Genomic DNA, 15,375 nt, shown 5'->3' with positions numbered 1-15,375 from the left:
TCCTTAATATATTTGTAAAAACCCTTTGGATTCTCCTTAATTCTATTTGCCAAAGCTATCTCATGTCCCCGTTTTGCTCTCCTGAGTTCCCTCATAAGTATACTCCTACTTCCTTTATACTCTAAGGATTCATTCTGTCTATCCTGTCTATACCTGACATATGCTTCCTTCTTTTTCTTAACCAAACCCTCAATTTCTTTAGTCATCCAGCATTCCCTATACCTACCAGCCTTTCCTTTCACCCTGACAGGAATATACTTTTTCTGGATTCTCGTTGTCTCATTTCTGAAGGCTTCCCATTTTCCAGCCGTCCCTTTATCTGCGAACATCTGCCTCCAATCAGCTTTCGAAAGTTCTTGCTGAATACCATCAAAATTGGCCTTTCTGCAATTTAGAACTTCAACTTTTAGATCTGGTCTATCCTTTTCCATCACTATTTTAAAACAAATAGAATTATGATCGCTGGCCCCAAAATGCTCCCCTACTGACACCTCAGTCACCTGTCCTGCCTTATTTCCCAAGAGTAGGTCAAGGTTTGCACCTTCTCTGGTAGGTACATCCACATACTGAATCAGAAAATTGTCTTGTATGCACTTAAGAAATTCCTCTCCATCTATACCTTTAACACTGTGTTGCTACATCTTTTTAAGTTACCAACAAAAATGACCCTCATCCTTCCAATCTATTCAAACCCCTTTCCACAGTGCTTTCACTGTACAATAGACAGAGTAGAAATGGCAAGTTGATAAACAAAAGTGTGTCTTCATATAATAAGTTAGTTTGAGCTCAGGTCGTTTCCACATTACAAGATCACTTAGAGTATCTCATAGAAACATGAGTAGGTCATTTACCCATCAGATCTGCTCAGCCATTATAATGTTCCTCTCTCTCGCTCTCTCTCTTTCATATATATTTCTCCATCAATACCTAATCAGCATTTAAATGTAATTGTATATGTTTTTTAAGGTAATGGACAAACCATGGAACCATGAGGGTGAATGAGAGGTCCTGTTATGTCACAAACTGTAATGATCTAACTGAGAGATTGGTGAAGCATATCAGATTTAAAAATATTCATCACCTACCATGAAAGAGTACCTCAAATTTTCCATTACAGGAATGCAAAAGTTTCCATCCGGGATCTTTGCATATCTACTCAAGTTTACCTGCCAGCATAGAATTAAACATAGGTTAACATTTTTGTGATTAGGAGTAATTTGGGTCTTATTAAATGCTACATCCTTATGGACTTACAATTCTAAAACATTTTACACAGACCGTCGAAACTAAGTTATGCAGCTGTGGATACTTAAAATGGAACAAGCCCAACTGGAGTCTTTCAGGTTGCTGTGCATCTGCATACTCGCACCGTCTATAATGTACATTGGTGACAGTAACAAAACAGGGCTTGAGAAAGGGCAATTGGACTATTAAGTTCCATTCCTTACAACATATCACTTGCAATTTGCTCTGTTATAGATGAAACTGAACTTATTTACTCCTGTACAATAACAACAGTGACATCTAAATGAAAAGGTCGAGTGTTTATTTGGATAAATACAGCGTGAGATCAACTCACTCATTGTGCTGGAAAATTATGTGAAATGCAACACTGATTTTGCAATCAGAGCATTTTACAAAAGCTCAATTTTTAAGTTAACATCAGGAAACTGGCAGGGCTGGATTGAATGTTCAATTTGCTCCCAGTCTGGATTAACTTTAACTTATCGTTGGCTTCAGCACAGGGTAGAACTGAACTGGTGTGGAGGGTTTGTGTGATGCAGAGGTGTCCACTATCTGAATGCAAGTCCCACCTGCTTCAGGAGTGTGTCATAACCTGCCTAAACAGGTTGATTACAAATCTCTACACTCAGAATGGACGTAGAATGAGTGTCCTACCTGAACCAGTCCTATTCCTGATGGACAGTTTGGATGAATATTGAGACCATTATCTGTGTCCAATAATTGGAATCTACGTTACTCAGCCCTGATTTGTAACAACAATTCTGAATTCACAATGCAGCGTTACATTGAGTTGAAACATCCTTAGGTGTTTCACAGAGAAGATAAACAACCAGCAAATAATACTGATGGTCAAACAAGTAGGGTTTTAGACTTATTTGTAGATTTTGCAGGGAGGTAGCAAAGAAGGGAGTTCCGAGTGTAGGCAAACAACAGCTTATGGTAGAACAAAGTAGAGAGAATCACTGAAACTTGCACTCACCTTGAAAAGTGCTTGTAAAATTTTTAATGAATCATGTAGTCTGGTGTCATATCTTGAGACCTCCGCCAGAGCCAGTAGATGAAATTGATTTGATTCTCTTTGATACATTGTCACAAGGCGCATGAAGAAATCATCAGGTATTGTCCTCCACCAGCATTCTATCAAGAACAGAAATCAAACTTATCCTCACGGATGGTAAAGCTTCAGAAAAGCTGAACGTAATGGTGAACTTTTAAGATAGAACAGTGGGCACTATATTTAAAACAATAATGCCAATCCTTTGTGATGACTTCCACAGACTTGCTGCCTTGGTTTTGGCATTATGTGGTATTTCAACTGGATTTCTGATCAGGAGGAGCAGCAGTGCTTCACAAACTTGTCCAATTATGAAAGTCAAAAACGTATGGATACTGACTAAAAACCACAAGAACTGTGGATGCTGTAAATGAGAAACAAAAATAGAAACTTAACCAAAACCCAACTCTGATTTCTCTGCACAGATGCTGCCAGATCTGCTGAGCTTTTCCAGCAACTTCTGTTTTTGTGTATGGATACTGAAGGTGGTGTAGAATAGACTGAAAGGGTATTTCTTTCAATACCTCAGGCCTGTCAACTTTACAATTATTGAGGTATATTTGAAGCATTGTCACCTTGTAATGGAGGAAATGTGGAAGAATTTATTTCTGAATTATTTTCATTGCAATCAGCAGTGTCTTTACTGATGTTAACACAGTTGAAATATAAAACTCACCAAGAATTTTAAAATACTCTTCTTCAAGTGAGAGAATGGCTCTGCTTAAAGATTCGAGCAGCATTGCTGAGTCCCTTGACTCTCCCAGGACAGCAATGAGTTCTGGTATTATAATGTAAACTCGCAATGTTTCCACACAGGTCGGAGATCGAAGTAACGATGGGATCAGGTGATGCTGGACTGCATTCTTCACCTGTAAAATTGTGAACATCAGCAGCTCCATCATATAACTCTTTTGTAATAAAAGAAGCCCACTTTATCAATTTAGTACATTCCATTTAACTCTAAAGTGTGTTTTACTTCTTACTCCTGATTCATATTGCAATGCAAGGTCATCCATTACCACAGGTGAATGTCTGCAGCAAAATATGCAATTGTACTGGTCAGTAAGGGATTGTAATGCAGATATCTTACAGCCTACAGGAGTAATGCTAACAGAGCTTCCCTAAACATTTAGGAACATAAAGTATAGGAACAGGAGTAGGCTATTCAGCCCCTCAAGCCTGTTCCACCATTCAATGAGATCATGCAAGATTTGTGGACTAACTCCATATACCTGCCTTTAACCCATATCCCTTATTGCCTTTACTTAACAAAAGTTTATCCACCTGAGATTTAACATTAACAACTCATCTAGCATTGCCTCCCATTTCTGCAAGAGGGTTCTAATCATCTATTCCCCTTTGTGAGTTGAAGTGCTTCCTTACATCTCTCCTGAGTGGTCTGGCCCTAATTCTCAGACTGGTGTGAACCGATTTAATTTAGAGGTAATGATGCAATGATACATGGAGAAAGAATTTTTAGAGAATTTTGAGATCATTCTCAGAAGACTACCAAATGAGAAATGCCGAGGTACAACCAGGTGTATCAGACATTGGTGAGACCACTTCTGGAATACAATGTGGAGCAATGGTGTCCTAATTTATGGATGGATGTAGATCTATTGGAGGCAGTAATCAGCAAAGATTTGCTGGACTAGTAACAGAAATGGACAGGTTGTCTTATGACAAAAGATTGGCCAGGGTAAGCTGGTATCCTCTGGAGCTCAGAAGATGAAGTGGCAACTTGTTTGAAACAAATGAAAACTTGAGGGGTCTTAAAAGGGGCATGTGGAAAGAATATTAAATCTTGTAGGAGAATCTGAGAGGTTACTTGTAGTGATCGTTTCAAGGTCAGCCAGGTGGACCTCATAGAATATGAATTCTCTGACTGGGGCTGTTAACCTGTTACAATCAGGGAGTCCTGGCTGACAGATCTAAATAGGACTGGCAGTGATTGAAATGGCTATCCTTCCTGTTTTGAAACATATGAAGAATAATTCTTCATGCATTTTGGATACAACATAATATTGTACTGGTTTCTGTCCGAGGTGTTTGGACCACTGTCAAGTACTCAGTACCTGACTTGGCAACAGGGTATCGGCCTCTATGGAGTTATTTCATGACTGTTTACAAATAAGGGACTATCCACTTAAGGTACAGAGGAGGAGAATTTCTTTTCTCACAGAGGGCAGTGTATGTTGGGAATGCTCTTCCTCAAAAGTCATGGAAGGTAGAGTCTTTGAATATTTTTAAGGCAGATATATTGATGCTTGACAAGCAAGGTGAGGAGGTAAAAATGTGGAGTAATTAGATCAGTCATGATTGTATTCAATGGCAGATCAGGCTTGAAAGCCAACTCCTGGTCTTGTTCCTATGTTTGTGCTGACACACTGCTCTCAGATCTGTGTGTTTTGTTGCCTTTTTAAAAAAAAACACGCACTGTGAAATACCGTTGTGCTAAACCTGAAAGGACTGAGTTTTTCACTCAGTCATACAGTTTCTGCCCTGAAGCAGAATATTCAGACTTCAAACCCACTCCAGATATTCCCAGTGAGTGGTTCTCATTTCTGGGTTGCTATCCAGAAGGATACCTACGGACAATGGGCTTATTCCCTCTTGAAAATTAATGAATTGTGCTGTCTGTAAGAGCCTCTTGCTGTGTAAGACCAGGCAACTTTGTCCCTGGAATAAAAGGTGATTACAACAGCTAGCATTTGTGTTGTGCCTCTTTCACATAACAAAACCACCTGAGGTGTTTCATTGGTGGTTATAAAACAGGATGAGACACCAGTGATGAGAATAGGCTGATAACCAAAATCTTGACCAAAGGAGTGGAATTTAAGGAACTCGTCAGAGGAAGAAAAACAGAACAAGGAATCACAGTGATCGGGGAGGGAAGAAAGTACATCCCATTGCTTTGAGGTACTAGAAGTTGAATGTACATGGGACTGATAGTCAGTAACATTACCTTCTGTAACAGTGAGCAGCTTTTTGCCAAATTCTCGAAGCCCCTGGACACTGCAGATAGATCAAGACCAGACATCTCTCCATTTGTTTTGAAATGGCCATCATTCCTGTTTTGAAACATATGAAGAATAATTCTTCATGCATTTTGGAAACAACATAATATTGTAGCGGCTTCTTCAGTGTTCCTGCAGATTGATTTGTGTTGACCCAAATTTATGTAGTTGGCTGAAACAAAAAGTGGTGCAATGGCCTGGGCTAATCTTTTAACTTCATGGTCTGATAAATTAGCAAAACCTGCACAGACCTTCCATTCTCATCTGGTTCTCATTCCATTGAAATATGTCCATAGGCACTAAAGCTTAGTCCTACAAGCTTCATTCGGTCCATTATTCCTTGTGAAATTCAGGTCTTCAATCGATGATATCAGTTTTAGGTGACCGCTTCCAACTCAAAAACAACTTGAAATTATATGCACCCTCCAACATAATAAAATAGCCCATGAGGCTTCTTTAGAAGAGAATCATTGGATGGAAATTTAACACCAATTTAAAGAAAAAGACATTAACCCAGTTGACTTAAAGCTTTGTTGAAGAGACAGATTTTAAAGAGTGCATTAAAAGGACAAATGATCAAGAGGCAGAGAGGATAAGGGAGGAAAACTACAGGGCTTAGAGCCGAGACAATTGTAAGTACTAATACCAATAATGGGGCATAGGAATTTAGAAATGTACAAAAGGCCGATTCATATTTTCCATCAATGCGTTGAAGCTGTAAAGCTGATTAAATTATGAAAAAAACAGCATAGCAAGGTTCCCTCAGAAATAAGGTATTTGCCTAGTTGCACTGCAGATAATGCTGGTACCTGCCTTAAATACTTGAATTGCACTTACCCAGATTCTGGGAAGAGAAATGGAGTCAAAGATATGAGTTGTGGGTGGAAAGTATTTGATCAGAAGACCATGAATTCCCAAACTCAATTTGATTATATGGGATGAAAAAAAAGGCAGGAAAGGGAAGTTAATAAAGCTTGAATTAAGTACAGAAAACGAGGAATAAGATTCAACCCTGTAAATCTGCATTTCTGCATATACTTTCTCTTCCCCAACCTTCCTTCCATTTATTTGTATGAATATCCGCAAATTCCTTAAATTGAATAAAATGGACATCACAAAATAAGGGGGGATCAAAATAAACCAGCTGTGGTTTGAACCCAGGGAATAAAGCAATAAACTCAAATAGAGTTTGGAGCAAGTCTCAGTGGGATATTATGATTCTAATTATTAGGCAATAGCACACTTTTTTACCTGACTTCCAGGAAACTTCCACTTAGAGTTTGAGAACAAGAAAATGCCTCTGAGATTGCCCTGTAAATGAAATTCAGACAAATTGAATTTACACAGTTGTATTTTTAAAGCATAAATACTTCCAACAATATATAGATAATTCAAATTCTCAGTACGTATACAGTTGGGTCCTGTAGATGATTAGTTTTCCAAGGTTTAAATAGAACTAGTGAAGTTGAATATCATGCTAAAATCACATTACGGGAATCTACAGTCTGGAAAGTATTCAGAGGTTGCACTGATTTAATGCATAGAAATTCAGCCAAGATAGATTGAAAAAATGAGAGACAGTGAAATTTGCCTTTTGGATGTTTAGAAGCTGAATCCAAATTGAGTTCTCAATTCTATCCGGCATTCCAATAGTATTCAATGCAAGTACAACAGAGATCATAAAAGAAAATGGCGCAAATATTCCTTTAGCTTATAACTCCAGCAGAGTCTCTCCAACTTCATGGTTGCCTACACCAATACAGAGAGCAACTTGGAAACCCATCTGGCAGTGTGATGTTTGGAATACTCTGCTCCAGTGTGACCTGGATGTTCAATTGTTGATATTATTTAAGATTAGTAGATTCTTAGAATTGATGGGATGTGCAAATTAGGCAGGAAAGTGGATTTGTGGTCAAATATTAACTATGAATGTATTGAACAGTTAAGCAGGCTTTAGGGCTCATACGCCTATTTTCAATGTTCTTGTTATATATGAAAATTGGAACTAAAGATTTTCTGTTTGGAGCTGTTATATCATCAGAATTATCACAATGAAAATCAATGTATTAATGGAGAAAGTGAGGAATGCAGATGCTGGAGAGTTAGAGTCGAAAAGTGTGGTGCTGGAAAAGCACAGCCGTTCAGGCAGTATCCGAGGAGCAGGACAGTCGATATTCAGGGCACAGACCCTTATCAGGAATGTATTCCTACCAGTTTTAAGACCAAGAAGTAAAATCTAGGGATATCATTTTCTGAATATTCATCCATAGGAAATTAATGAAAGTTTTTCAAGGAAGTTGTGTGGATTGAGGGAGTTAAGTTAGATTTTTAATTAAGACAACTTACTTTCTTCTTTCTTTACACAATTGCTTTTCCAGGAAATTGTCCACTGTGATGATTCTCTTCAAAGTTATGTGTGAAGAGCGATCCATTTTGGACACCAAATCCTAGAGAGAAAAAGTTAATAGCACTGAATATCTGTTTACAGGCAAGGAACACCAAATGGGATAGTGAAATTGTCTCCAGGACAGACAATGCACTCTTGATATGGCTGAGCTAGCCATATACCTTGGGATCACTTCAGACTGCCTCCTGTTACAGTGAAAACAGAACAGCTGCAATGCCAGGTTACAGGTTTTAGGTTGCATTGATAAAGGTGATCCAAAGAACGAGAAGCAGATGAAGCAACACTGGACAGGGGAAAGAAGCTTCGGAAACTACAGTACTTCTGGGTAAACTCCGGGGTAGATTTTGGTCAAGTTTGTTTCAATTTCCTGGATATGACGGACTAATTTTGAGGCACCATGTCCCCATGTGCACCCATATTATGGACACTGACATATTATTAGATGTCACTTTACAGGCTGCTGCCCTAAGCCGAGAAGATTCAGAATCGATTTTAATTAAATGGAGGAATACAAAAGTAAAAAGACATGAAGAAAGGGGAGTGCAATAGAACAAGGCAGCAAGTGCTTTCAGAGACTCAACGTTGGCTTGTCAGGCAAAATGACTTCCTTTTGGACTTTGAGGTTCTGTTTTTCCATGATTGATTCTTCCAATATAAAAAAAAGTGTACTTACCACTTCATCATTGCACACTGCAAAGCTTTGGTTTCCTCCTGCAAAAATTCTTTTGATAACTGGTTCGGTTGTATGGCCTGCAAACATGGATGAAAGCTCATTAAGTGGACTCCAATGTCACATCATACGTCATCCTGTTTACCCTTAGGTAATATGTAACTTTACATTTGTATGCATTCCCACTCACATTGTTATCTCAAAAAGCTGCATATGCATATTACCAATAGAAAGTGCCTCAGTGTTTACACACTTATTGCTGAGGATATTGCAGTGCCATCATTGGGGAAGGGTATAAGTACAATGCAATGCATTTACATTGGATATTATAAATATACACACAAGACTTTATAATGCAAAAATGAAGAAGGACCAAATTCGCAATGTTAAAATGAGGATTGCATGCAGTTATTCCTCGCTTCTAACTCAACCTCACCTGAAATCTCTGTTTAATTTTAATTCTCTGTGCTGTATGGCATATTCATTCCATTCCATGATACTGTGTACAGTACTGGTACAGTACTGGTTGCCACATTTAGGTACAGTACAGGTTGCCACATTACCAAAAGGATGTGGACACTTTGGAGAGGGTGCAGAGAAGGTTTACGTGGATGTTGCCTGGTATGGAAGGTGCTAGCTATGAAGAGAGGTTGAGTAGGTTAGGATTGTTTTCATCAGAAAAATGGAGATAGAGGGGGGAACCTGATTGAGGTCTACAAAATCATGAAGGGTATAGACAGGGTAGATAGAAATAAGTTTTTCCCCAGCGTGAGGGATTCAATAACAAGAGGTCATGTGTTCAAGGTAAGAGGTGAAAAGTTTAAGGGGGATATACGCGGCAGGTACTTTACACAGAGGGTGGAAGGTGCCTGGGACGCGTTGCCAGCAGATGTAGTAGAGGCAGGCACGGTAGATTCATTTAAGGTGCGTCTGGACAGATGCATGAGTAGATGGGGAGCAGAGGGATACAGATGCTTAGGAACTGGGTGATAGGTTTAGACAGTGGTCAGGCTTGGAGGGCTGAAGGGCCTGTTCCTGAGCTATAAAGTTACTTTGTTCTTTGTTCACGAGTGGTCTACGCTGAAGCCTTTGGTGCACTTGATTCTGACGACCCCTCCAAGTTGTTCAGCTTTGCAGTTTTGTCAGTGGCGGGCTGCCATTGCCTATCACACTTGGGGCAGAGCAATGAAGGAGGTCCAAAGTCTACCTCAGCTGGGTGGGAATCAAACCCATGCTGTTGGCCTTACTCTGAACCAAACACCTCTCACTTGCCCAACCGAGCTAAGTGGCTCCCTAATCACTGGTATGGTAACAAATTTCACTTGCATTACATATAAAATCAAGTTGCAAAATGCCACATCAGACAATCGATTTTACATGCTATTCCCTAAGTTTCAAAGTTTTCCCAGGTGCTATACAAATGCATACATGTCCAACTCTTACCATCTGCGGTTGTGCATTTCCCAGACATGCCCGTTATGTTGACAGGAAGAGGCAGTAATTGATCTTTGGTCTCTCTGTTTCCCAACTGTCCTTTCTCCCCACGACCAAAAGAGAAGATCTTGCCAATTGATGGAACAAAGGCAAGTGTGTGAAAGCTGTTTAAAGATAAATATAGATATTCATAACTTTACAAGACTCTGCCCAGTTTTGTGCTGCTGATCTGCTCTAAACACCATAAACAATCTTGGTTTCTCTCTTAATGTCTTCAGTATTGAACTCTGGATTAGAGTCATACAGTCATAGAGTCATAGAGGCCTACAGCATGGAAACAGACCTTCAGTCCAACCAGTCCACACCAATCACGTTCCTAAACTAAACTAGTCCTACCTGCCTGTGTTTGGGCCATTTCCCTCTAAACATTTCCAACTCAGATATTTATCCAAATGTCTTCTAAAGACTGTAACTGTACCAGCATCCACCACTTCCTCTCGCAGTTTATTCCATACACTAACCACTCTCTGTGTAAAAAAGTTGCCCCTCATGTTCATTTTAAATCTTTCCCCTCTCACCTTGAAAATATGCCCCTAGTTTTGAATTCCCCTACCTTAGGGAATTGCTATTCACCTTATCTTTGGCCCCCTTGATTTTATAAACTTTTATAAGGTCACCCCTCAACCTCCTATGCTCCAGTGAGAAAATCCCAGCCTATGTTTATACAAACCCTCCATTCCCAGAAACATCCTGCTAAATCTTTTCTGTACCCTTTCCAGTTTAACAATATCCTTCCTTAACAGGGTGACCAGAACTGCACACAGTCTTCCTAAACAGGCCTCACTAACATCCTGTACAACCTCAACATGACTTCCAACTCCTATACTCAAAGGACTGAGCAATGAAGGCACATGTGCTAAATGCCTTCTTAACCATCCTGTCTGCATGCAACACTAATTTAAAAAGAATTATGTACCTGAACCCTATGGTCTATCTCTGTTCAGCAGCACTACCCCAGGGGCCCTACCATTAATTGTGTAAGTGCTGCCCTTGTTTGTTTTAACAAAATGCAATAGCTTGCATTTATCCAAATTAAACTCAGCCCATTGACCCAATTGATCAAGATCTCTTTGTAATCTTAAATAATCTTCTTCACTGTCCACTATATCACCTATTTTGGTGTCATCCGCAAACTTAATAACCATGCCTCTTATATTCTCACCCAACAGGAGGAATTTTTGCCCTCTCAGATCAGTGGAAAGGTACAATTGTAACAGGTTATCTCCACTTTCCCCAAGGGTCCCGCTAATTCCTCATTTTTGAGGCTGCTGGCTTTGGTAGTCCATCAGGTTCCTTCCACACTCTGTCAGGAGCCTCAAAAATAAACGAAAATTAGGATCTAATGACACACATGAGATCCTGACGGAATGTTAACCCGATCTCCAGCAATGAGTTCATCTGTTAAAGATGCCACGAAGCCAGCAAGACTTTCTGAGTTTCATGAAAATCACATTGCTGCCCAGAGGGCTGTGAGCAAAGTTAAAAATCATACAACACCAGGTTATAATCCAACAGGTTTATTAGGAAGCACTAGCTTTTGGAGCGCTGCTCCTTCTTCACAACCACCTGATGAGGAAGCAGCACTTTGAAATCTAGCGCTTCCAAATAAACCTGTTGGACTATAACCTGGTGTTGAGTGATTTTTAACTTTGTCCACCCCAGTCCAACACCGGCTCCTCCAAATCGGGGCTATGAGGGTATAGTAACTTCTTTCGACCTGAGAAGTGAAGTCTGAGCTCTGTTGCCCCAAGTTTCCACCCAGTCACAAGATTCTTGCAACAGCCCACCACCCACCCATCCCTACAATTATTTTAGTCCTGGAAGATGTTTCATTGTGTTAGCCCGAAGATCCTCTCACCACACCTTGTTCTCTTACTTTTCTCGTTGACAAAGCCATTATTTATTTTTACGTGAGGTGTACTTTTATTAATAGATCTCAACCCTGGACTTTTATAAATAATAAAATAATTAACCAGATAGACTCACACTGCAAATGGCCATCAATGTCCAGTAACAAAAGAGATGCATGAATTTAAATCTTTCTGGTTTGCCCATAAGGAAGAGTGGGAGAGGTTTAGCTAGGTTTAATTTTCTTAATGCTTTACAAGCTCACCTCCCACATGCTATTTGAGAAACTTTCTTGCCAAACAGGTAACCAAGTAGGTGAGGTTTGGTCTCATCCTCTGTAGAGTTGTGTCCCAGCTGCCCAAAACTCCCAGCTCCAAAGGTGAAAACAAGTCCATCCTAGAGAAGAAGATAATGATGCAAAAGCATGTTACTTCTCACACTTTGACTATGGAAAGCCAATGGCCTTTTATTGTTAGTAACCAGTGCATATTATGGTAATTATCTACAGTCATCTTTCCTCATCAGTGAGAGAGAGAGAGAGAATTGGTTATGTATAGCTTGAGTGTAACCACTCCATAGGATGAAGGCATGACCTCCATGAATTATGACAGCCAGCACAGGAATTGAAACCACACTGTTGGCTTAAGCAGATTCTGGTAATTTAGCCAACTGAGCTCACCAACCAGGAGAAAGTGAGGACTGCAGATGCTGGAGATCAGAGTCAAAACGTTAGGTGCTGGGAAAGCACAGCCAGTCAGCCCACGTTCCTAATGAAGAGCTTATGCTCGAAACGTTGGCTGTCTTGTTCCTCGGATGCTGCCTGACCGGCTGTGCTTTTCCAGCACCACATTTTTGACTCTGAGCTGACCAACCCACCAGCACATGCGATAACGTTGACAGAATCTATGATAGACTTTCTTGTTAAAGTAACAGCTTTTATCTTTTATAAGTTGCTATCTTCCAAATTCTGATTCATTCTCGACTCGAAGAAAGACCTACAACGAATACATTAATTATTGCTACGGAAAATAGTGTTGTCCAAAAATATTGATGGCCCCAATGAATGTAGTCATGACTTAAACATTGTATATTTTTGTCCCACTGCAAACTGAAATTCCATGGTTGTGCCAACCCATGAGTAATAACACACTCCAACCATTTATGCTCTTCCCTGGATGCAGGAAGCAAGAATCACACAGGAGATTCTTGAACCATTTACCATTAAGGATGCCACCTGGTTGTCTATTGCAGTTTTTATCATCGGACTACACCCCTCCAGGTTAACTGCAATCAAGACTAAAAAAAGAAACTAATTAAAATGGGGGGGCAGGGGGAGGTGGTGCTATTGCCACATGCCAAAAAGGAACAGAAGTTGAGATTTTCGTTTCAATTTCTTCTGGAACAAACCTTTGTCAGGACAGCAGTGTGCTCTTCTCCACAAGAGCTATAAATGATCCTCTTAAGCTCCAACAGCTTCACGTGGTTGGGTATATACCTATCTGTAAGAAAGATTGAAAAGCCAGTTGAATCATGTTTCTCTTCCTGTTTCCAAAGTCATGATATAGAGGTGCTAGTGTTGGACTGGGTTGGACAAGGTCAAAAGTCACACAACACCAGGTTATAGTCTAATGGGTTTATGTGAAATCACTAGCTTTCAGAGTGCTGTTCCTTCATCAGCCCTCCAAAAGCTTGTGTTTTCAAATCAGCCCGTTGGGCTATAATCTGGTGTTTGGTGATTTTTGACCTATTTTCAAAGTCATAATACATTCTAAGCTAATTTGCTTATGAAGGTCTTGAGTCAGAATAAAATGATTCTGACTGTCCTGTTGAACATGATGTTGTTGTTGGAAACTCCCATCCTGAATATTTGCAAACAGTCTGCTTGTCTGATGGAATGATGTGGGAAATAATATTTATTCGATTGTTAAGTGTTGTGTTATGAATCTAATTTAGTCATGACTTAAAATTGCTGTTCGTGAACGTAAAACTGAAGGTAAATGGGAGAATGAAAGTGGGGGGACAATGGCGCTTCAATTTTTAAATAAATCAATGTGCAAAGCAAAGGCTCTGAAGGGTCCAGCAAGAAGGTGAAAGATAGTCTCAATTTTTGTTGCCTTGTTTGGAGCAAATTGAGGTGAACATCCCAAGTGAGAATGGTCAAAGAAATTAAAATGATAATGTGTGTGGAGGTCAGAAACATACCTGCAGATGTAATGGATATGTTAGGCCAAAGGATCACCCAGTTTACATCTGGATTTCTCAACATAGAACAGTAAATGTAGTTAAGCAAGAATAAAGTTTCCAGTTGTTTCCAATCTTTTCCAAGTTACAACCCTGACTACACATTTGTACAAAGACTTGCAATCGGAAGAATGAATGCTAGTTGTACTGCATCTGATGAGGGTACATATTATACCTAGGTGTAGACCAAGCTGAATTAGTTATCCAATATGAATACAACACTAAACTTCAAGGACTGGATTAGTGGTGCTGGAAGAGCACAGCAGTTCAGGCAGCATCCAACGAGCAGCGAAATCAACGTTTCGGGCAAAAGCCCTTCATCAGGAATAAAATGAAGGGCTTTTGCCCGAAATGTTGATTTCGCTGCTCGTTGGATGCTGCCTGAACTGCTGTGCTCTTCCAGCACCACTAATCCAGTATTTGATTTTTAGCATCTGCAGTCATTGTTTTTACCTTACTAAACTTCAAGGATACCTCTGATAACTAACTCTGGGCCATTGCTAGATGATTAGCAACAAAAAAACTGCAGATGCTGGAATCCAAGGTAGTCAAGCAGGAGGTTGGAAGGACACAGCAAACCAGGCAGCATCAGGAGGTGCAGAAGTCAATGTTACGGGCGTAAGCCTTCTTCAGGACTGGGGTTTAGTGTAAGGAGAGCTGCATTTTGCATTGTTAAGTGATTCTCTGGCTTACAATTAGAATTAGGTGTTATTGTTGTGTACACTCAAGTACAAAAGTACAGGAGTGCAGTGAAAAGTGTACAATGTCGCCACACATGGTATAAATCTTAAGTATAAATTACCCTAGTTACACATCTCAGGTACTAAAATAGATTAGGTACAAAAATAAAGAAAAAAGCTGAAAGTTCTACATTACAGTTCTTAATATAAATTAGGGAAATAAAGAAATAGAGTTAAAAGAGGATGCAAAATTTTGTTTGGAAATGGAAATAAACGAAAAGGAGGAGCTATAATTTTAGTAATTGTTCTTACCCTCTGTGTCCTTGAGTCCCAGCTGTCCGTGATTATTTCTCCCCCATCCAAACACCGTCCCAGAGAGAGACAGGGCGAAGCTGTGTTCTCCTCCCGCAGTGATCTGAGCCACTGGCATCCCAGGAAGAGATATCATCAACTCAGGAATGTGCCGGCAAGCATCCTTTGTACCAAGACCAAGCTGGCCATAAGTGTTCTGGCCCCAGGTAAAGAGTTGGCCGTCTTTCAACAAATGAGAGAAGAAAACTTTTGGCTCTAGTAAGTTTGAAATGACCATGCTTAACTCTGACAAAAAAAACTGTAAAACAGAAAAACTCATTTCTACCTTAACCTCTATTTTATAAAGTTCTTTGATGCATTAGGCATTGAACAAATGGCCAACAGACTATTTCTCATACAGTCCAGGT

The 15,375-nt window shown here is 39.8% G+C and overlaps 1 protein-coding gene across 1 annotated transcript in view; it reads right to left on the bottom strand.

Moving 5' to 3' along the window:
• Window positions 1–15,375, bottom strand: part of LOC140485598 (probable E3 ubiquitin-protein ligase HERC3) — a 49,930-nt gene that overhangs the window by 22,576 nt on the left and 11,979 nt on the right. Inside the window, exons 4-14 of the mRNA XM_072583888.1 lie at window positions 14,969–15,190; window positions 13,143–13,234; window positions 12,001–12,131; window positions 9,837–9,991; window positions 8,397–8,473; window positions 7,663–7,763; window positions 6,568–6,627; window positions 5,265–5,370; window positions 2,976–3,168; window positions 2,225–2,382; window positions 1,086–1,166 (exon numbers count right to left, since the gene is read on the bottom strand). Of these exons, the coding sequence (XP_072439989.1) occupies window positions 1,086–1,166; window positions 2,225–2,382; window positions 2,976–3,168; window positions 5,265–5,370; window positions 6,568–6,627; window positions 7,663–7,763; window positions 8,397–8,473; window positions 9,837–9,991; window positions 12,001–12,131; window positions 13,143–13,234; window positions 14,969–15,190 (1,376 nt within the window). The remainder of the gene's footprint in view (window positions 1–1,085; window positions 1,167–2,224; window positions 2,383–2,975; window positions 3,169–5,264; window positions 5,371–6,567; window positions 6,628–7,662; window positions 7,764–8,396; window positions 8,474–9,836; window positions 9,992–12,000; window positions 12,132–13,142; window positions 13,235–14,968; window positions 15,191–15,375) is intronic.

This window comes from Chiloscyllium punctatum, chromosome 14 (assembly GCF_047496795.1).
Source record: "Chiloscyllium punctatum isolate Juve2018m chromosome 14, sChiPun1.3, whole genome shotgun sequence".
Classification (NCBI taxonomy): Eukaryota; Metazoa; Chordata; class Chondrichthyes; order Orectolobiformes; family Hemiscylliidae; genus Chiloscyllium; species Chiloscyllium punctatum.
Note: the sequence above shows the minus strand (reverse complement) of the source record. Positions and strands in the feature narration are given on the sequence as shown.